Source organism: Tachysurus fulvidraco, chromosome 18 (genome assembly GCF_022655615.1).
Source record: "Tachysurus fulvidraco isolate hzauxx_2018 chromosome 18, HZAU_PFXX_2.0, whole genome shotgun sequence".
Classification (NCBI taxonomy): Eukaryota; Metazoa; Chordata; class Actinopteri; order Siluriformes; family Bagridae; genus Tachysurus; species Tachysurus fulvidraco.
Window position 1 is genome coordinate 14,976,571 of NC_062535.1, and position 22,570 is coordinate 14,999,140.

At 47.1% G+C, this 22,570-nt stretch overlaps 2 protein-coding genes across 5 annotated transcripts in view; both read right to left on the reverse strand.

The window, feature by feature from the left end:
* The window catches only part of klf5a (Kruppel-like factor 5a), a 6,881-nt gene extending 3,566 nt beyond the window's left edge, over positions 1-3,315 (reverse strand). Inside the window, exons 1-3 of one of the 2 annotated variants that reach the window (XM_027179033.2) lie at positions 2,369-3,315; positions 2,063-2,172; positions 1-500 (exon numbers count right to left, since the gene is read on the reverse strand). The exon at positions 1-500 is cut by the window's left edge and continues 371 nt beyond it. In XM_027179033.2, the coding sequence (XP_027034834.1) occupies positions 1-500; positions 2,063-2,134 (572 nt within the window). In that variant the 5' untranslated portion in view covers positions 2,135-2,172; positions 2,369-3,315. Of the gene's footprint in view, positions 501-2,062 lie in introns of both variants that reach the window. The other variant, XM_027179032.2, reaches the window with a different exon arrangement.
* Positions 3,316-3,831: 516 nt separating this feature from the next.
* pibf1 (progesterone immunomodulatory binding factor 1) overlaps positions 3,832-22,570 on the reverse strand; it is a 32,750-nt gene continuing 14,011 nt past the window's right edge. For 2 of the 3 annotated variants that reach the window (XM_047803286.1, XM_047803284.1), the window contains 8 exons: positions 21,364-21,529; positions 20,629-20,779; positions 17,868-17,958; positions 17,658-17,760; positions 14,059-14,189; positions 10,884-10,968; positions 5,522-5,674; positions 3,832-4,383 (listed from right to left, as the gene is read on the reverse strand). In XM_047803286.1, the coding sequence (XP_047659242.1) occupies positions 4,330-4,383; positions 5,522-5,674; positions 10,884-10,968; positions 14,059-14,189; positions 17,658-17,760; positions 17,868-17,958; positions 20,629-20,779; positions 21,364-21,529 (934 nt within the window). In that variant the 3' untranslated portion in view covers positions 3,832-4,329. Of the gene's footprint in view, positions 4,384-5,521; positions 5,675-6,990; positions 7,178-10,883; positions 10,969-14,058; positions 14,190-17,657; positions 17,761-17,867; positions 17,959-20,628; positions 20,780-21,363; positions 21,530-22,570 lie in introns of those variants that run through there. The other variant, XM_047803285.1, reaches the window with a different exon arrangement.

Below are 22,570 nucleotides of genomic sequence, written 5' to 3' on the forward strand. Positions count from 1 at the left end.
AGGTCATGGAAAGATGGCACCTCTGACGACATGGCATGGGTGTGAGACTCCGAAACGGCCTGAATGGGAACGTCGAGCTCAGAGTTGAGCAGCTGAAACAGATGGCCATCCTGGGGAAGCTCAAAAGACGGCATTTCCTGCTTGATATAGATGCCACTGGACGTGTCGCCTGCATCCATGTTAGAGCATGGCGCCGACGGCGAGCTAAAGATGGTAGTGAAGTCGGGGAGAGACGGAGGGACCGAACAGTCTGGGGCCGGAGAGTAGGTTGTGCACACAGGTTTGCTTTTCACCTGGCTGGGGACAGAGTGGCGTTGCTGGCGACACAGGCTGCCGCGCAGGTAGGCGATGTCAGGCAGGTACACGTTCATGTTGATGCTGTAAGGGGAGCCCTGATCGTCGCAGAAAAACTCCACAGAGGGGCTATCCTGGCAATGCTTCTTGACTGCGGGGGAATCCTGCAGCTGAGGTGTCAGGTATTTGTCCATCTCAAGCTTCGCCTGCAGGGAAAAACAGCAGAGATCTCGTTTTGAACTCCCGTACACAAAGATATGTCAAAGGAGGACCATTTTGTAACAGATGGCATGCATGCACTGCTGATTTCGACAAAGATTCATAAGAAATCCTTAGCACATAGAACACCGTGGCATAAAACACTGAGATTTCTAAAGCATTAATGTTGAAATAGTTAGAATTTGAAATATGAGTGTGTATATATATATATATATATATATATATATATATATATATATATATATATATATATATATATATATATAGCTGATATGATTTTCAGCTGAATTTCATAAGCACCCCGGAATGTGTGCTATGTGAGCAGCAGGTGACGCAGGGAACACTTGAGCAGAAATATGCACATAGAACAGCAGGGAAAGTTTTAAAATAGACGTGTAGCAAACACAGTCACAAACACATCAGCGCTCTTCACTTTTCCAGTATAAGTTTGAAACAAAAACGCGTGGACGTGGAATCAGGGAGCTGGATCAGATCCTAACACCACCACGCTGTTGGGGCTTTGAGCAAAACGCTTAACTCTTGACAGCTGAACTGGGACTCGGTCCTCAGTGTACGAGCAAATGTTAAGGGTTTAAAGGTGCAGATGATTCCAACAGGGGCTCGAAAATTGTCCAGACTGCACACAAGGGAATACTTTTTCCTGCTGCGATCATACCTCAACTACGACGAGGGACGGATGAGGTTGTTGGGTTTTTTTTTTTTTTTTTTTTTTGCAGTCAGCAGCCAAACATTTATCACACAGCCTTCAGTAGGTATCCGCTACATTCCCCCCTGCACTGTAAAACAGAGCTCATACATACCGCGGGCCCAAAACAGACTCTGCTGACGCGTGGAAACCGGCAGCTTCACTCACTCTCTCTCTCTCTCACACACACACACACACACACACACACACACACACACACACACACACACACACTCAGCTTTTCCATATAAACCTCAGCCAATTATCATTAGCGCGCAATCAGCGGGAAACGACAGGACGAACCCAAGGGTTACCGGATCGCGCTCACGCCGGGATGACACCCGGAATGTCGGGTCTGCCCTCCTGAAGGGACTTTTTTTTGACGCCCAGCTGTTCTGTTTCACGATTGCTCGAAAGTTTCACTCCAGGATCGAACTGGAGGAACGAACATGTGAGGGCGAGGCGGCGAGAAGGAATCAGATGTTAGTGAGGGTTCAGTGACACCAAGACACCCCGAGACTCTGAACCTGCACCATCTCTCTCTCTCTCACACACACACACATTATATATATATATATATATATATATATATATATATATATATATATATATATATATATATATATATATATATATAAACACACGCAGGGAAATCCCGAATGTTAAAATAAACAAGGACGCATCATGGCACGGGGCGCATCATGCATCTCAGACATGACACAAGGACACACCTCTGATCTTTCATGCACTACACGGTGTTTCTATTTAAATAAATAAATCATGGTGTTTCTTATAAGTAATAATAATAGGAATAACAATGTTGATGAAGATGATGATGATTACCTGCGCGTAATCGTTAACCAGTCCCCTGTCGGTGTCGGTGAACAGAACGGACTCCTCCTGAAAGCCTTTCATCAGCGGCACAAAGTCCTCGTGTCCCGTTAACAGCGTGGCTGCCATAACGGCCCGATGGACGATGGACGGCGTCCGCGAAATAAAATATGAAGAAATGAAAAATAATAAGCTTTTCCTTGTCAGAGAAGGAGCGAGTGTGTGTGTGAGAGTGCGTGGCGCATGGAACGAGTGCACGCTCGAGTGTGCGTGCTTCTGTGTGTGTGAGTGTGTGTGCGTGTGTGTGTATATACACACCCCGTGCTCACGGCGGATATCCCGGTTTCTGTCTCCTCCCGTCTCAGGGCCTCGGTGATATGAGGCTGCTGAATGGGCGGAGCGCAGCAGCTACAACTGTCACCGCTTCTGCGCGTGTCTCAGATCTCATTATAGAGCATTAAAGAGGAGCAACATCAACATCAACAACAACAACAGAATAGTTTGTATTTATAATTTATGTAAACAAAAGAAATATTCAAATTAAAGGTCAAAATTTTTTTGGTTACATTATTTCATAAATTAATTTTAGGTCCAAAAAAAAAAAAAAAATTTTTCCCCTTATGAAGCTGAGGGTTTCAGGGTGAAGGTTAACACGTGTTGAATGAAGTCAGACACTTGTAGGATTTGGATGGAAGCGCAATCTGCCCTCTTCCACATACACGACCTCAGAGACGCATATGATTGGTCAGTGTCTCCGTCATTAGGTCATTATTATTATTATTATTATTTTTTACCGGTTTATGAGATACGCCTGGGATTTAATCTCAAAACATTCAGAAGCTACACAGATAACATCTCAAATACGTCTTCAGCTATGAAATCTATTTGTTAAGGTCTATTTGTAATGTTTAAAAAAATGTAAATAAATAGAAAATATATTTTATCAATCTAATTTGTCTATTTGTAATGTTAAAAAAAAATCAATCTCAAATTTATGGCTCCTTTAAACTACCAGTACAACCAAAAAAGGTGTAAAATATAAAGTAGAGACACAATATAGATACATAAACTGGGGTGAAGTAAGCTGTATTTTAAGATGTACCTGCATGACGTAAGTTCTGCATCACCTCTCAAAAAGAATCCCTCGTGACCCGCACAATGCATCCTGCGTCATAAAACTATCAAATATGGCTTTTGGCATATCGCCACTGCCAAAACACTACAATATAGTTTGTGTGTGTGTGTGTGTGTGTGTGCATGCCCACATCCTAAAACCCATGTCAAAACAGTATCTTACACCATCCAGGGTTGCCATAGCGACCAGGTGTGTACAATAAGGCTTGAGGTCACATAGGATTCAGTACGTAGTTCACCGTAATTCAGAGTAATTAACAGTTTTGGAACAAGGTGCAGGTGGATAAAACAAGCGGGTGTGTGGAGTTTATTTGGGATAGTTTAAAATCCGTTTTAATCCATTTGTTCAAACAAAGGCTGGGGAAAGTGTTGGTTCAGGGAGTGTTTCTATGATTTCTATACACTGAACTGTTTCTGTTGTATTTCATATTAAAAGATTAGGAGAGGAAAATAGTCATTATAGAGCGTAGTAGAGTGTAATGAACTTGTTATTCTTCTAATAACTGAAAAAGTTTTTTTTTTTGTGGCCAAGCCCTGGCAACCCTGTTTCTAATTAGAACTAGAGTATGCGGTTTAGGACATAACAGAATCTGAGGTCATATTTCTGGGCAGAGAAGGAAAACAGAAAACGTACGTGCACAAACGACTGTAATCCTTTGCAGTGTTTATATATAAAAAATAAAGGATCGAAGCAGCTCGCCAACTCCTGCTAATACTACAACTGACCCAGAGAAGAGGAGACGGATGAGTCTTACGGTATGCAAGGCTCTGTCTATTTATAAACCTCTGTGTGTGTGTGTAGCGCCTTCGCCGTTAAAAACAAGAGGTTTGAGACTTCGGTTACAATGAAGCTCAACAGACAAAAGAGAAAGGTACTGAAACCTCTAGACATTTCCTCTGTAAATCATCTTCAAACTGCTTTGTAATGTAATGACACACAGACCCACACATTCTGCAGTATATCACAAACGCACACAAACACGTTCCAGCTATAAATAAAATGTGCTCTTTTTCCTTAAAAAAAAAAAAAAAAAAAAAAATCGGATTTTTAACAAAATGTACAAAATGCCACATCAAAGTGAACCCTGCAGTCTGTAAATAAAACTTGTAGGTTGTGTTCCTCTGGTAAAACGAGTCTCCGCTGGTCACTTGGACTTGGCCTTGAGCTTTCGGTGCCACTCAGGAACGTCTTTATTGGTCTGTGAAGGAGAGAAAAACGAGCTGTTTTTCAGTCTGTTACTTTGAACTTTGCTACGTATTGAGTTTGCAGAAAAGATCTGAAACGCCGGCTTGGTGTATATAAATAAAAAATAAATAAATGAATAAATAAATAATTGAATGAATGAATGAATAAATAAATAAATAAATAAATAAATAAAAACGCCTCGTGCCTGTTACACAAGGTTTACTAGCTGGAGCGATATGAACAACGGGTTGTACAAGATCCACATTCTAATGATAGTGTGGTGTAACTTCTCCACAGATTATTAGCCTTGATTAAATATTAGCTCCTTCTCTGTATTGAGTCTCATAAACACGGGCTTCTTTTACGCAAAACGTGAAAAGAAAAGAAAAGTTCCATCATCGTTTCCTGTGAAGCGGAGTATAAAGTTACGTTTATATATTTATTTCGATATGGGAATAGATTTCCCATCCCACCTTGCGTTTTATTCCTCTTAGACCACCTTCTTAGCAACGGGTACAATTTTTTTTTTTTTTATCCATTTATAGTTCCATCTCGTGTCAATGGCTATAAAAACACTTACACTCTCACCAGCATGTTTCCCCCCCCCCCATGCTGCAGCTTTATCACTGAAACTGGAGACTCCTTCTATAATCAAATGTTGTTGTTTTTTTATGTAACCTGTCTGTTACTGCAGTCTCTGTGTAAGTTGTTACCATAGAAACAGTACCATATTAGAATAAAGTGCATTGATATCTTACTCGAGACCTTCTGGAAATAAATACGGGTCGTGTTATACATTTTTCCCTATTCATTTCTATACGTCTAGATCAGGGGTCTCCGATCTTATCCGGAAAGGGTCGGTGTGGGTGGTTGCAGGTTTTCATTCCAACCAAGCAGAAACCACACCAGAGTCTACTAAAAGCCAAGAACAGCTGATTAAACAGGTGGAATCAGGTGTGGCTTCTGCTTGGTGGGAATGAAAACCTGCACCCGCACCGGCCCTTTGCGGATAAGACTGGAGACCCCTGATCTAGATCTATACATATATCTATGAGTCTTGACGACGAACATGATGAGCTCCAGAATTTGTAACGGCAAGCTGCGGCATGTTGTTCAGACGTGAACATTAGTGGTTATTATTTTGTGCTCACAAACACTGTAGGCCTGGGACAGGGTTGGTTCTGCTCCCTGTCTCCTGTCCTGCTGGGCTTCAGTTCCATTGCTCTGCTGTCGAGCTCTGCTTCAGGCTCTCGGTTGTGCCGCGTGCGCATGCTGACCAGCACCTGCTTCATCGCAGACAGCTCCTGTGAGGAACGAGGAAGACGCACGCAATCAGACACACGCGTAAATCCGTCAGCGAGGATTTAAGCTTGCGGTCGGTTTAATACCGGATGCTGATTTCTGCGGATTTTCAACTCTAAAATAAGAGTCCAGGCATCACTGAACAGAATCTCCAAACTAAACAGAATAAGCGTTCTGGATGTTACGGTTGCTGTAGTGGGCGTAGCCTCTTCACGCTAAACCTGCGGGAAGAGTACGAGAACTTTCCCAAATCTTCTCGTCTCGCTCAGTCTCCATCATACTACACATTTTGTAAAAGCAATAGATGTAGCACGTCATTTAAAGGTCAGTTAGGGGTCACGTTTCTGGACGTGTGCTTAAGACCCCCCCCCCCCAAAAAAAAAGACTGATGTGGATGATTGAGTCAAATCGAGGTGCAAGTCTAATCCAATCAGATTACAGTTTCAATTTCATTTCAGTTCCTCTAAATAATACACCACAACCCCCCCACCCCAATTTTCTTTTTTTTCTTCATTTGTATTTTACCCTTTGGTTGCATTAGTAATTTTTTCCTTGACATACGGAAAACAAACACTTTCCTTTAAACGTTGAGGGGGAAAAAAAAAAGAAAGGTTGCTACAGTACAACGCTTTGTATCTGCCAATCAAAAGATACCTGAGAAAAGAATTAAGTCAATGTTGTGACATGAAAATCGGAGCTCAGAACACGCACTTTCACTTTAGTTTTTTTTTTGTTTGTTTGTTTTTGAATTGTGCCAAAACATCTTTTTGTTTTGATTTTGCCCCTTAAACCCCGATCGTCTTCGGTGAGATCTTCGATTAAAACGTCGACACGTCGAGACGTGACATGTTTGTACAGGGTTTTTTTTTTTGTTTTTTTTTACTCGGCGGTTGTAGACTAGTCGATTTCTTCTTCCCAAACCTTCGTACGCTATTTCTTCAAGCTAGAACATCCAACACCCTTCGGTGATGAATATAGATGTGCCCGGTTGTGTGCATGTCAGGGGTCATTTAATATTTCTATTTATCACTCAGCCACCATATGCGCTGGCATGTTAAAGCACTGTGTGAGCGAGCAGCTGTCCACGAGGACTGCGTGCTTTATGCCAACATGCCACTGGAAGTTGTGCACTCTGCAAAGGCTGCGCCAGCAGCGGCAGTGGCCGAGCTGGTGGGAGGAGGGAGGGGAACGTTTGGTTGAAAATAGCTCCAAATTTCACAAACGTGTCACGAGCCGCTTCCTTCGACTCGGCGAAGCTGCATGACGAACGAATTAGGATGAGGAACGAATGAAAAAAAAAAACACGTGCAGCACTGACTTTTGTATGATTATTTAATACTCTTCTCCTTCTTCTTCTTCTTCTTCTTCTTCTTATATTGCTAGTGTTGGTTGATGTAAGATGTTGTGTCTGACGAGTAACGATTAGATCCGAATCGTGGCGATCGCACGAGGCGAGAATTCATGAGAACCTGTTAAGCGGCGCTACAGGAATTTCCAGTTGGCTTCTGAATACAAAAAAAAAAAAGATAATAATTAAATAAAGGACATTCTTCTCCGGTCCTTTGCATGCAAATAATTTCAACATCAAAACAGTTGGTTGACACACTGAGCTATTGCACAGACATCATCATCCTCCTCCTCCTCCCTGCTTCACTGAGCACAGGTAACGCTGGGAAAGAGAAAGACTTGTTCAAGCACAGGCCTGAAGTCACTAATGTGTGACTGTCATTTTACTCCTCAGTCCACGGAGTCTGCACAACAAAGCAGGAACACCCGGGGGCAACCCTGTGTGTGTGTGTGTGTGTGTGTGTGTGTGTGTGTGTGTGCGCGTGTGAGACTGGGCAGCAAGTTCCACTGAAACACCCCAGGCACAGCATCATCACATTTTTAATTTTGTTTTTCTCTCTCTCACACACACACACACACACACACGCACGCACACACACTTACAGCATTTAGCAGACACACTTATCCAGAGAAACTTATATTTTATCTCATTTGTATACAACTGGGCAATTGAGGGTTAAGGACCTTGTTCAGGGGCCCAGCAGTGGCAGCTCGGTGAACCTGGGAATCAAACTCACAACCTTCTAATTGGTAACCCAACACCTTAACCACTAGGCTACCACATCCTCTACCAACACACTCACACAGACACACATTCTCTCACATAGAAAAACACAATTAAACACTCTCTCACACACTCTCTCAGAGACACACAATCTCTAGCACAGACACCCAGACACAAACACGGACACAGACAGACAGACACACAGACAGACACACGGACACAGACAGACATAAACTTGAAACTTGACAGACACACGCACGCACACAGACAGACAGACTCACGCACGCACACAGACACAGACAGACGCACACAGACAGACGCATGCACACAGACACACACAGACAGACGCACGCACACAGACAGACGCATGCACACAGACACACACAGACAGACGCACGCACACAGACAGACGCATGCACACAGACACACACAGACAGACGCACGCACACAGACAGACGCATGCACACAGACACACACAGACAGACGCACGCACACAGACAGACGCATGCACACAGACGCACACAGACAGACGCACGCACACAGACAGACGCACGCACACAGACAGACGCACGCACACAGACAGACACAGACAGACGCACGCACACAGACACACAGACACACACAGACAGACAGACGCACGCACACAGACAGACACACAGACAGACGCACGCACACAGACAGACACACAGACAGACAGACGCACGCACACAGACAGACACAGACAGACACACACAGGCACGCACAGACAGACGCACACAGACAGACAGACAGACACACACAGACGCACGCACACAGACAGACAGACACACGCACGCACACAGACACACACACACAGACAGACGCACGCACACAGACAGACACACAGACAGACGCACGCACACAGACACAGACAGACACACAGACAGACAGACGCACGCACACAGACACACGCACACAGACAGACACAGACAGACACACACAGGCACGCAAAGACAGACGCACACAGACAGACAGACAGACACACACAGACAGACGCACGCACACAGACAGACAGACACACGCACGCACAGAGACACAGACAGACACACACAGGCACGCGCACAGACACACACAGACAGACAGACGCACGCACACAGACACACGCACACAGACAGACACAGACAGACAGACACACGCACGCACAGAGACACAGACAGACACACACAGGCACGCACAGACAGACGCACACAGACAGACACACACAGACAGACGCACGCACACAGACAGACAGACACACGCACGCACAGAGACACAGACAGACACACACAGGCACGCGCACAGACACACACAGACAGACACACACAGGCACGCACACAGACACACACAGACAGACGCACGCACACAGACAGACGCACGCACACAGACAGACGCACGCACACAGACAGACGCACGCACACAGACAGACAGACACACACACGCACAGAGACACAGACAGACACATGCACGCAAACAGACACACACAGACAGACGCACGCACGCACAGAGACACAGACAGACACACGCACGCACAGACACGGACAGACACACGCACACAGACACAGACAGACACACGCACACAGACAGACAGACACACGCACACAGACAGACAGACACACGCACACAGACAGACAGACACACGCACACACAGACACACACAGAGACACACGCACGCAGGCAGACACACAGACAGACACACGCACACAGACAGACAGACACACGCACGCACACAGACACACAGACAGACACACGCACACAGACACAGACAGACACACACAGACACAGACAGACAGACACACGCACGCACGCAGACACACAGAGACACACGCACACAGACAGACAGACACACGCACGCACACAGACAGACACACGCACGCTCGCAGACACACAGACAGACACACGCACACAGACAGACAGACACACGCACGCACACAGACAGACACACGCACGCAGACACAGACACACGCACGCAGACAGACAGACACACACAGACACAGACAGACACACACAGACACAGACAGACACACGCACACACAGACACAGACAGACAGACACAGACAGACACACACAGACAGACACACACGCACGCACAGAGACACACACAGACAGACACACAGACAGAGACACGAACGCACACAGACACGAACGCACACAGACACGAACGCACACAGACACACACAGACAGACACACGCACACACAGACACAGACAGACACACAGACACAGACAGAGAAACGAACGCACACAGACACAGACAGACACACTAACGCACAGAGACACACACAGACAGACACACGCACGCACACAGACACAGACAGACACACAGACACAGACAGAGAAACGAACGCACACAGACACAGACAGACACACGCACGCACACAGACAGACACACGCACGCACAGAGACACACACAGACAGACACACGCACGCACACACACACAGACACAGACAGAGAAACGAACGCACACAGACACAGACAGACACACGCACGCACACAGACAGACACACGCACGCACAGAGACACACACAGACAGACACACGCACGCACACAGACACAGACAGACACACAGACAGAGAAACGAACGCACACAGACACAGACAGACACACGCACGCACACAGACAGACACACGCACGCACAGAGACAGACACAGACAGACACACGCACGCACACAGACACAGACAGACACACAGACACAGACAGAGAAATGAACGCACACAGACACGAACGCACACAGACACAGACAGACACACGCACACAGACACAGACAGACAGACACACACAGACAGACACACAGACACAGACAGAGACACGAACGCACACAGACACGAACGCACACAGACACGAACGCACACAGACACGAACGCACACAGACACGAACGCACACAGACACGAACGCACACAGACACGAACGCACACAGACACGAACGCACACAGACACACACAGACACACAGGCCAAACTTCAACATGGTTCTTTTCTCTACTTATTTACTGGATACCCTGTGACCAGTAGAACCTGAGCTGAACTCTAAACAAACCCTTAATCTGACCTGGATCAGAGGCCCGTACAGAATTAGGTGCCGCCGCCTCCACACATGACGCAACACACCATCCCCAAGGCAAGTTTCCCAATGTGGCAGCAGTTACCTCTCTGTGGCTCAGGAGTCGCTCCAGATCGGCGGCCATGTTGTTTTTCACCTGCAGCAGAGATGCTCGTTCTTTCTTCAGTGCGCTGGGGAAGAAATCCAAATTGTAATTTGGCGGTAAATTTCAATAAAGTAAAATTTTTTTTTTAAAATGTCTGTATAATAAGAGCCATTAATAACCGTAGTGTACTGTAGCAGCTAGCGGAAATAACAAGTAAATAATGAAATAAGTGATTGGTAGCATACAATCGTGTCATGCATGAAAACAGAAAGAAAAAAATCATTTAAATAAACAAACACAAATAAATAAATAATCATTAAAAAAAATAACAGTGACATTATTAGGTGCCATTGTAGGACGCATCTGAGGGAAATGATTTACACCTACAAAATGTACAGAATAGAACCAACTGAGGATCAGTTAGTGTTTGTGGTGTACAGATGGGGTCGGGGTTTGTGGGACGGGGAACGGTGGACGAATCGAGATCTCTCCAAAGACAGGAGAAGGTTTACTGAAGAAGTGCGATGTTTATCAAAATATAGTTTTTGAGTTTCTGTGTACAGATTATGTCATGTTCAGTTCATTTGTTACACACAATGAACATTTAAGTCTTGCAAAGAGAAATTCAGTTGTTTTGTGTTAAAGACAAACACAAACACACACACACCCGTGCGCAGACACGCACGCAGACACGCGCGAGCAGACACAGGCAGACACACACAGACACAGGCAGACACACACAGACACAGGCAGACACACACAGACACAGGCAGACACACACAGACACAGGCAGACACACACAGACACAGGCAGACACACACAGACACAGACACAGGCAGACACAGGCAGACACAGACACGCAGGCACGCAGACACGCAGGCACGCAGACACGCAGGCACGCAGGCACGCAGACACGCAGGCACACAGACACACACGCACAGGCACACAGACACACACGCACACAGACACACACGCACACAGACACACACGCACACAGACACACACGCACACAGACACACAGGCACACAGGCACACAGGCACACGCAGGCACACAGACACGCAGGCACACAGACACGCAGGCACACACAGACACGCAGGCACACAGACACGCAGGCACACAGACACGCAGGCACACAGGCACACAGGCACACGCAGGCACACAGACACACGCAGGCACACAGACACACGCAGGCACACAGACACACGCAGGCACACAGACACACGCAGGCACACAGACACACGCAGGCACACAGACACACGCAGGCACACAGACACACGCAGGCACACAGACACACGCAGGCACACAGACACACACGCAGGCACACAGACACACACGCACACAGACACACAGGCACACAGGCACACACGCACACGCAGGCACACAGACACGCAGGCACACAGACACGCAGGCACACAGACACGCAGGCACACAGGCACACAGGCACACGCAGGCACACGCAGGCACACAGACACACGCAGGCACACAGACACACGCAGGCACACAGACACACGCAGGCACACAGACACACGCAGGCACACAGACACACGCAGGCACACAGACACACGCAGGCACACAGACACACGCAGGCACACAGACACACGCAGGCACACAGACACACGCAGGCACACAGACACACGCAGGCACACAGACACACGCAGGCACACAGACACACGCAGGCACACAGACACACAGGCACACAGACACAGTACATAAGTGCTTAAATCTCTAACATTGAATACATTAATGCTGGTTCACTACGTTACATACTTAAGATACCATGAGTTTAAAACATTTGTTCAAAGTTACAATGAAAAAGTGTCAAAAGGTTGTTTTTTTTTGGGGTTTTTTTTTTTTTAATGCAAAAATAAAAAGACACACACACACACACACAGACACTTCTCCCTTCAAGCATAAGTGTTTCTGTGGGTTAAGAAATAAACCCTGAAACATTCCTCTTGTTCTTGGTGCAGAACCTTGAGCTTTATCAGTGGAGACATGTAAAGGTGTGTAATAACTGGTTAACACGCTCTCTTTTCTCAGTGACAACACCACAGAGTCATTAACAAAAGAAGCAGACATGCCCCGTCCCACAGGACCTCTGGGTTATGAATAGGGTTTGGGGTGGAAATCATGGCTCATGTCAACATCAGAAACAACTGTTGAGCTGTTTTTCTTGTTTTAATCCTGTAGCCTCCGGCAAGACATTAAAAGTCCAACACGAGAAAGGACGAGTCTAGTCATATTTGCATATTAGGAGGACGCAAAAACTATTTGAAGGAATCCAACGGAACGTGTCGGTTGTCATGATGCACCATGGTTAATGGAATATTCAAATCAGCATTGCACAGTACAATTTACGTTCTTTTTTTTTTTTTTTATCTCATCCCTGAAAGACGAAGGCATGGACGACACGAGGCACGGCGCTTTATCCTCAAAGGCGAAGACACACAAGTTGACACTCACCTGGAACAACGAACTAACACACGTACATGCTGAAGATGCTGCCTAAGGATTAGAACCTCATCTACAGTGTCACTGTGACATTAGGGTCCATCTCTTGACCTCAGGAGTTCCTGGATCTGCGAATCCACTCCATAAGATCTCAGACCAGGTCTTGAAGATTTTGTTTAATTACTGGTGTGTTGATCATGTCAGGAATTAGGGGGCACGGTGGCTTAGTGGTTAGCACGTTTGCCTCACGCCTCCAGGGTTGGGGGTTCGATTCCTGCCTCCGCCTTGTGTGTGTGTGTGTGGAGTTTGCATGTTCAAGACATGCAGGGTAGGTTGATTGGCACCTCTGGAAAATTGTCTGTAGTGTGTGAGTGTGTGAGTGAATGAGAGTGTGTGTGTGCCCTGTGATGGGTTGGCACTCCGTCCAGGGTTTATCCTGCCTCGATGCCCGATGACGCCTGAGATAGGCACAGGCTCCCCGTGACCCGAGAAGTTCGGATAAGCGGTAGAAAATGAATGAATGAATGAATGAATGAATGTCAGTAATTATAATTTGATCATATGCTCGCAGTCCACAGATCCTCACACTATCTTCCTCTGTATCTGCAGTGACATCATCGTTTTGTCATAGGTTTTATAACACATGCACTCGGTCACCTCAAGAAAAACAAGGGAAAAAATAAAAAACAAATAAAAATGCTGACTGTTGCTCTGAACACGTACCTCACTTCCTCTTCCAGCTGTGACAGACGCTGGTTTAGTGACTGGATCTGCGTGTCCCGCTGTCGAACCGTCTCTATGAGGTAACTGTATGGCTGCTGAGCCTGTTGAAGAAGCTGATTGGCTGCCTGCAGCTGAAACAGATGACAGACAGACAGAATGAAGCCTTTATGATAATCACATATACATTACAGCACAGTGAAATTCTTTCTTCACATATCCAAACTTTGGAGGTTGAGGTCAGAGGACAAGGTTAGGTATGATACAGCACCGCTGGAGCAGTGAGGGTTAAGTTCTTGAAAACAAGCCAGAGAACTAACTGTGTCATTTACATTATCCAGAGTGACTTACAACTGAGCAACTGAGGGTTAAGGGCCTTGCTCAGGGGCCCAGCAGTGGTAGCTTGGTGGACCTGGGGTTCGAACCCATGACCTTCCCGATCAGTAGCCCAACACCTTAACCACTGAGCTCATCACTCTGTACATCGGTGGTGAGCAGAAAAGCATTAAAAAAAGCGAGAGAGAGAAGCACGACATGCTGAAAGGTATCAGAACATCAGTGAACCACAGAAAAAGTGGACATGTGACTAAACTCTCTCTCGAGTTTGAGTGATTCATGGTGGTTATTAGTAAGGAGGTAAAAATTTAATGCTCTTCACGCGAGATGATTCACTCTAGTCAGGAAATCAGACCCGAGCGATCGGATGATACGCAGAGACACAAACGGTATCAGAAAAGCGTACGTGAAGACGGTGATTAAGCAGCTCCAGTAACTTAAACTGCTCAGTTTCAGCTGGAAAATTATTTATTTATTTTAAAGGAAAATATTCAAGTGGGGTCACGGTGGTTTAGTGGTTAGAATGTTTGCCTCATGCCTCCAGGTTCGGGGGTTCGATTCCCGCCTCTGCCTTGTGTGTGTGGAGTTTGCATGTTCTCCCCGTGCCTCGGGGGTTTCCTCCGGGTACTCCGGTTCCCTCCCCCGGTCCAAAGAAATGCATGGTAGGTTGATTGACATCTCTGGAAAATTGTCCGTAGTGTGTGAGTGTGTGTGTGAATGAGAGTGTGTGTGTGCCCTGCGATGGGTTGGCACTCCGTCCAGGGTGTATCCTGCCTCGATGCCCGATGACGCCTGAGATAGTCACAGGCTCCCTGTGACCCGAGGTAGTTCGGATAAGCGGTAGAAAATGAATGAATGAATGAATGTTTAAGTCTGCAGCCACTCATTTCATCACAGTTGGTCAGCATCTCCTCCTGTAAACCACAGACTGATCTAACAGAGGCGCCTGAAATCAACGTAAACGTGAACGAGCATTGACATTTGATAAAACGTAAAAAAAACATGGAAACATGGAGCATGTCTGAAGTATCTCGTCTCTTTATGCACGCCGGCGTCCGAGGACAGCCGGCAGGCAGGCGAAAGTCTTGTACAGACGACTAGTACAGAGGCAATTAATAGAATGAAGGAATTAAGGTATAAATCGTATAAATAAGGACAACGTCAAACACCTTGGCTCTGAAGGATAATTAGCTCTGAAGTTTAATAGCTGAGATGATTCTTTAATGCAGGGAACAGCGTGAACTCTGGAGTATCACACTCACTGCTGTAGGACAGAGAGGGAACAAGTGCAGACTTGTCTCAGTACCTGGTCCAAGTTTGACTCTGGGCGACTCCTCGACAGGGCATGAAGCCATGAGGAAGAATGAATGGCAGAGATGCCATGGATCAAAGAGCTTCAGATTCCTCAACAAGTATCAGCGACAGCACTTCTTTACTGCGTTATGGGAACGAATGAAGCGCTGGAAGCAGCACAGGACTCTTTCTGTTGTGTAAAATCACTCTGGCAGGGAATCTGCACCAAGACCAAGAATCGTGATGAGCTTTACCGAAAAACTCCATATCTCTGTGGGTCTGACGACAGGAAGGAAGGAAGGAAGGAAAAAGAAAGAAAGAAAAAAAGAAAAAATATGAGGTAAATGGGCAAAGAGAAAGAAAAAAGAAAGAAAGAAAAAAAAGAATGAATATGAGGTAAATGGGCAAAGAGAAAGAAAGAAAAAAAGAAAAAGAAAAAAAAGAAAGAATATGAGGTAAATGGGCAAAGAGAAAAAAGAAAGAAAGAAAAAAGAAAAAATATGAGGTAAATGGGCAAAGAGAAAGAAAGAAAAAAAAAGAAAAGAAAAATAACAAATATGAGGTAAATGGGCAAAGAGAAAAAGAAAAAGAAAGAAAGAAAAAAAAGAAAAAATATGAGGTAAATGGGCAAAGAGAAAGAAAGAAAAAGAAAGAAAGAAAGAACAAAAGATAGAAAGAACTGCACACCTACTGCACCGTCAGTGAAAACATCATACCAAAGTCAGAGCCTCTGTAAGTCCTGGGGAGTTTCTGCATGAATTTAGCGAGCGGACGCAAGCGTGCTGTTCGACCTCGTGCTCCGAGCCGACGTTAAAATAAAAGAAGAGCCATTAAGATTCACACTGAAATCTTGTTTTGGGCCTATACCAGATTTATTTTTAAACCAGACTATTTTGGATTTGTCTCGATACGACATTCTTTAGGCGGCAGATCTACAGGTCGAACTCGAGAGTGATTTATGTGACATCAGAGCGACACCCACTTCCTGAGCTCCGGGTTACAATTTTTGCCCCCACACAAAGTACTAGAGGTTTTTAGTGCCATAAAACCATCATTCTATCATTTGGATGGCTTCTGGCTGCTTCACAAACTGTACAGAAAAACGAAAAAGAAAAAACAAGGATCACATTTTTCTTCCCTTTTCCCACCTGTCAATCAGTGCAACGCTAATCAACATCTATGACATTTATGACGTACATCTATGACTTTTTTACCTCGTTTTTTTTTTTTTTTTACAATTGAGCAACCGAGTTACGCTCAGGTATGTGGAAGAGGGTGGACAGCGCTTTCAAACTAGAGAGAAAATGTTTTGTTCTGTTTATGTGTACGTTTACCTCGGGAGATGGGGGGTCTGGGGCAGGTGAGACAACCATCAGTACATACTTTTATGTCGCACACACTGGCTATATACGCTAAAACTCTTTCAGACATTTCACAACAGGCTTTCCAGTCAAGTAGTGCTGATACAAACCGGTCATTCTGATCGACAGCCAATCAGATGCTGTAGGTTTTTTTTTTTTTCTGTAATCGAGGTTCCCAGAATATTTACACACAATTCCCGAGAGTTTGTTTTACACCCAAAGAGATTTATGCTGCTAGTATTCGGGGTCACCCCGGACAGTTTCACCTGATTTTTTTACGTCGCCGGCTCGTTTACTGGGGACCTGAAACCACACACAGATTTCCGAGCAGCTGAATTTGTGGGGACGTCTGCGCTTAAACGGCTCGAGCGAACCAAAACAAAAAGGTTCCCAGTGTTCAGTGTTTAGACTGCTAATATACTGCTCATGAGACAAAAAGAAAAAGAAAGAAAACAAAACAAAACAAAAAACAAAAACAACAAGGCTTATATATGTGGTTGGGCGTGAGATGAATTCAGGGGTTTTGGAGCTTATGTTGTCATGACGGTGTTGAACGATGATGTATGACTAAGAGTGTGTGTGTGTTTGTGTGTGTGTTTGACGGTGAGATACCTCTTGTGAGATCTGCCCTGTGTGGGTGGTGCTTTTCTCCACGTCTCTCCTTAGCAGAGTGTTTTGCTTCTCTAACTGCAGAACCCTTCTCGCCAGATGAACACTGACAACACACACACACACACACACACACACACGTGCACGCTCGTATCCACTTCGACCTTTAACCCCAGCTCTGTGAAGATGTGTGACTTTGACTTTGACTCCCACCTCTGCTTCAGCCTCCTCTTGGCTGTGGTCGGCACGTTCGCTCCGTATCCGTACGAAAACATCACCCTCTCGGCTTCCTCCTCATTTTCCACTAGAGTGAAAAAAACAACAAAAAAAAAAACAATGGCGCATGTGAGAAAAAAAATCTTGGTGTTTTGGATGTCTCTCAGACCACCCACGGCCAGGAGCAAAGGCGAGGGGCTAACGGCGCTCATAAACTATCATCTATCCTGCTTAGCACGTACAGGAGTTTTCAAAACAAATCCCAGCCAAAGCGCCATCGTGGACTCGGTGTTGAAAGAGAAACGTTGTGCGCTTGTTTAGGAACGCCGTAGAATCGTGAGCGATAGGACGAAATCGCCGGAGTCCTGTTGTTTTTCTTTTCTTTGTTTCCTTGTTTTTTTCAACATAACCTCTATCCAACACTATCGTGTACGTTTGTGTGTGTGTGTGTGTGTACGTGTGTGTGTGTGTACATGTGATCAGCCCCAACATTAAAATCCATGAATCCTGTTTAGGCCAAATCTCAGAGGGCCATCTAAAAGCAGCCGTTTGTGAATTCTTCCATCCGAGCTCCGTACATTTAACCTGGAATTCTGTGTAATACATCAAGAACTGTTTTTGTGTGTGTGTGTGTGTGTGTGGTTTGTTTGGACGCACGGCAAAGCACAAGAAACCAAATAAAAGCGTACAGATTTTAAACAAACAAATCGTAATCCGGTGACACATTATTAAGTCTTTATCACGTCTCACTCCACAGTGGTGTTTGATATGAAGCTCATATGAAAGTAAACACTTTGTAGTGTTTTATAACTATTTCTGTTCTTTATCTAGTTTACTAGAGACGACATATTCGTTAGGAAAGTTTGGGGTTTTTGTCTTTCCAGTCAGAGCAGTTAATAATGTGTAAGTGCACTGTACAGATTTCAGTCAGTAACACAGGACAGGTTTGACTCATGACTCATCTGTGTGTTCTGTTCCAATCAAACTCTCTCTGTTTGCTTTTCGACTGCATGGTAAACACTTCCCTTTACACAACGTGAATTTGGATGCACTTCCTCTTGAGCGGTCGCGGAGACGGACGGCCGTTTTATTCGGACTGGTGATAAAATGATGGCTTTGAGCACCTCGGTCACGCGGGCGGTTTACTGTCCGCGCCCACGTGTGATGGACAGATCGGAGCTTTCTACTGTTCTGAAGAGGGAGGGAAGCTCGGGGTTTTCTGTGTAGCAGTGAGGAATGGAGAATACATCAGACCTCAAGGAAAACACCCTGAAACCCTGCTAATAGATTTACAAACTGTTTACACTGTGAGATTACAATAAAGTGCTGCTGCATCACACACTCTCACCCACACACACACACATGCACGCACGCTCTCGCACACACACATACACGCACGCTCTCGCACACACACGCTCTCGCACACACACGCACGCACGCTCTCGCACACACACATACACGCACGCTCTCGCACACACACGCTCTCGCACACACACGCACACACGCTCTCGCACACACACGCACGCACGCTCTCGCACACACACGCACGCACGCTCTCGCACACACACATACACGCACGCTCTCGCACACACACATACACGCACGCTCTCGCACACACACACGCACGCACGCTCTCGCACACACACACACACACGCACGCTCTCACACACACGCACGCTCTCGCACACACGCACGCACGCTCTCACACTCACACACGCACGCTCTCGCACACGCACGCACGCTCTCGCACACACACGCACGCTCTCGCACACGCACGCACGCACGCTCTCTCACACACACGCACACACGCTCTCGGACACACACGCACGCTCTCACACACGCACACGCACACACGCTCTCGCACACACGCTCTCGCACACACGCTCTCGCACACACACGCACGCACGCTCTCGCACACACACGCACGCACGCTCTCGCACACGCACGCACGAACGCTCTCGCGCACGCACGCACGCACGCACGCTCTCGCACACGCACGCACGCACGCTCTCGCACGCACGCTCTCGCACGCACGCTCTCGCACGCACGCTCGCTCTCGCACGCACGCTCGCGCACGCCCGCGCACGCTCGCTCGCGAACACACGCACGCTCTCGCACACACACGCACGCTCTCGCACACACGCGCACGCTCTCACGCACACACGGGCACGCTCTCACGCACACACGGGCAAGCTCTCACGCACACACGGGCAAGCTCTTACGTACGCTCTGGCACACACGCACGCTCTCGCACACACGCAAGCTACACGCACGCTCTCGCACACACGCAAGCTACACGCACGCTCTCGCACACACGCAAGCTACACGCACGCTCTCGCACACACGCAAGCTACACGCACGCTCTCGCACACACGCAAGCTACACGCACGCTCTCGCACACACGCAAGCTACAGGCACGCTCTCGCACACACGCACGCTCTCGCACACACGCACGCTCTCGCACACACACACGCTCTCGCACACACGCACGCTCTCGCACACACGCACGCTCTCGCACACACGCACGCTCTCGCACACACGCACGCTCTCGCACACACGCACGCACGCTCTCACACACGCACGCACGCTCTCACACTCACACACGCGCACAAGTGATGAGCACTAGTGATCACCACTATCTGCAGGTAGTCAAACAGCATTGTGGGTAATGCAGAAAACTTTATAAAACTGTGGGTAAGTATAAGCATTGGATGCTTCCTTTAACTCTACAGGACAGAGAAATGTAAATCTGTCTCACTCTCCGCTGCCTGCATGGTGATGTCATCCAGCTCCTTCTCCAGCTTCTCGTAGGTCTCCAGTCTCGCCTGCTGCTCGGCATTCTGGGCCCGCAGCTCCGCGAGGTGTTTCTCTGATGACGACTGCAGCGTGTAGAACTCCTTGGTTAGAACCTGAGAGAGAAAGAGCGAGGTGCTGAAGGAGACATGGTTTTACAGCTGGGCCAGTCTAAAATGCGTTTTTTTTATGCTGTTGATGACTTTCGGTTACAAATTCCGTCGAGACGGGAAAAAAAAAGAAAACGCAAAATTCCTACTTAAGGACAGGGTTTTGTCCTGCCTTGGATTGTGTGAGCAGAAAGAAAAGAAAAAAGTGTTTATTTTGAGCTGATGAGCAGGTGATGTGATTGGTGATGGTGGGTGGTGATGTGATGCGATCAGTGGATGGCGAGGGCGATGCGATTGGTGGATGGCGAGGGCGATGCGATTGGTGGATGGCGAGGGCGATGCGGATGGTGAGGGCGATGCGATTGGTGGATGGCGAGGGTGATGTGATTGGTGGATGGCGAGGGCGATGCGATTGGTGGATGGCGAGGGCGATGCGGATGGCGAGGGCGATGCGATTGGTGGATGGCGAGGGCGATGCGATTGGTGGATGGCGAGGGCGATGCGATTGGTGGATGGCGAGGGCGATGCGATTGGTGGATGGCGAGGGCGATGCGATTGGTGGATGGTAATGTGCCGGTGATGTCACCTGCCTCCAGTTTCTTCTGCTGCTTCTCACACTCTATCTGGCACAGGCTGAGGTTCCTGGCCGTCTCGTCCTGCACCATCTGAGCGCGCTCTGCCTCGAAAGCCTTCAGCTTCATCTGGTTGTGCAGCTCTGATGCGCGGCTGTCCGAGTTCAGCTGCAGCTGCCTGAACCTGCGCTCGCACACAAACACAAACACTTCCAACTTCAGGCTCATTAATGTCTGTATCAAACAAACACACATACACACACACACACCCCCCCAAACACACCTGTTTATACTTCTTTGTCAGTGTCATTTCGTTTTCTCTTCCTCACTACTGCACACACCCGTAACTCAACCATAACCCCCGCCTCCTGGAAACGCTTGAGTGAAAAAGATGGACTCATAGCATAATATAGCATAAAATACACCTCTGAGCAATCGCTGGCATCGAGGTTGTCTTATGAAACACTACATTGTTTTAAATTCAAGCTGATTGACGCTGCTCAATAAGACCGATCCTGATCCAGGGTCTTCAAATGTGTTAAGTTGTGTATGTTTTGCTGGTGGATCGAGGTGCAATGACCCACTTCATGTAAATGTGTTTACACTGTTAGTTAATAGTACAGGGGTTACATCTGTTCACACCCTCTCTCGCTCTCTCTCTCTCGCGCTCTCACACAGACACCCGACATGATGCCTGAGCTGAGCGCGGACGTACGCTGGCGTGATGTCGCCTCTTTTTCCATGTTTCGACGAAGCCTGGCACGTTGGCTTAATCTTAAACTCGGCAGGTTATGATACACTGTGCGTCTGGTGGCTGCCAGGTGAGACGATTACTACTGTAATGACACAGCCATGATGTTTTCCTTAAATCGTCGTATTACGGATGTGACGGCAGCCTTGCAGGACTTTCTGCAGAAACGAACACACACACACACAAAGACTGCTTTCACCTCGTGACATGATATAAAACCCGTCTCACGCTCCGGATCTCGGAGCAGCCATGCCGCTGACACGTCATGATCGTTATCGATGCTTGTTATTTTAAGGCACGGGCGTGTGCACGGCGTGAGTGATGGCAGGATCGGCTCAGGCGCTACGCCGTCTTTCAGCTGGGGATCCTAGGGAAAACACAGCTGATCCCCGAGTGATCTCTCCCTCTCACGTAAATTCTGCGAAAGCTGTCCGTCTTGCGAGGAAAAGCAGAGTCTGCGCTGCTGCTTTCTGT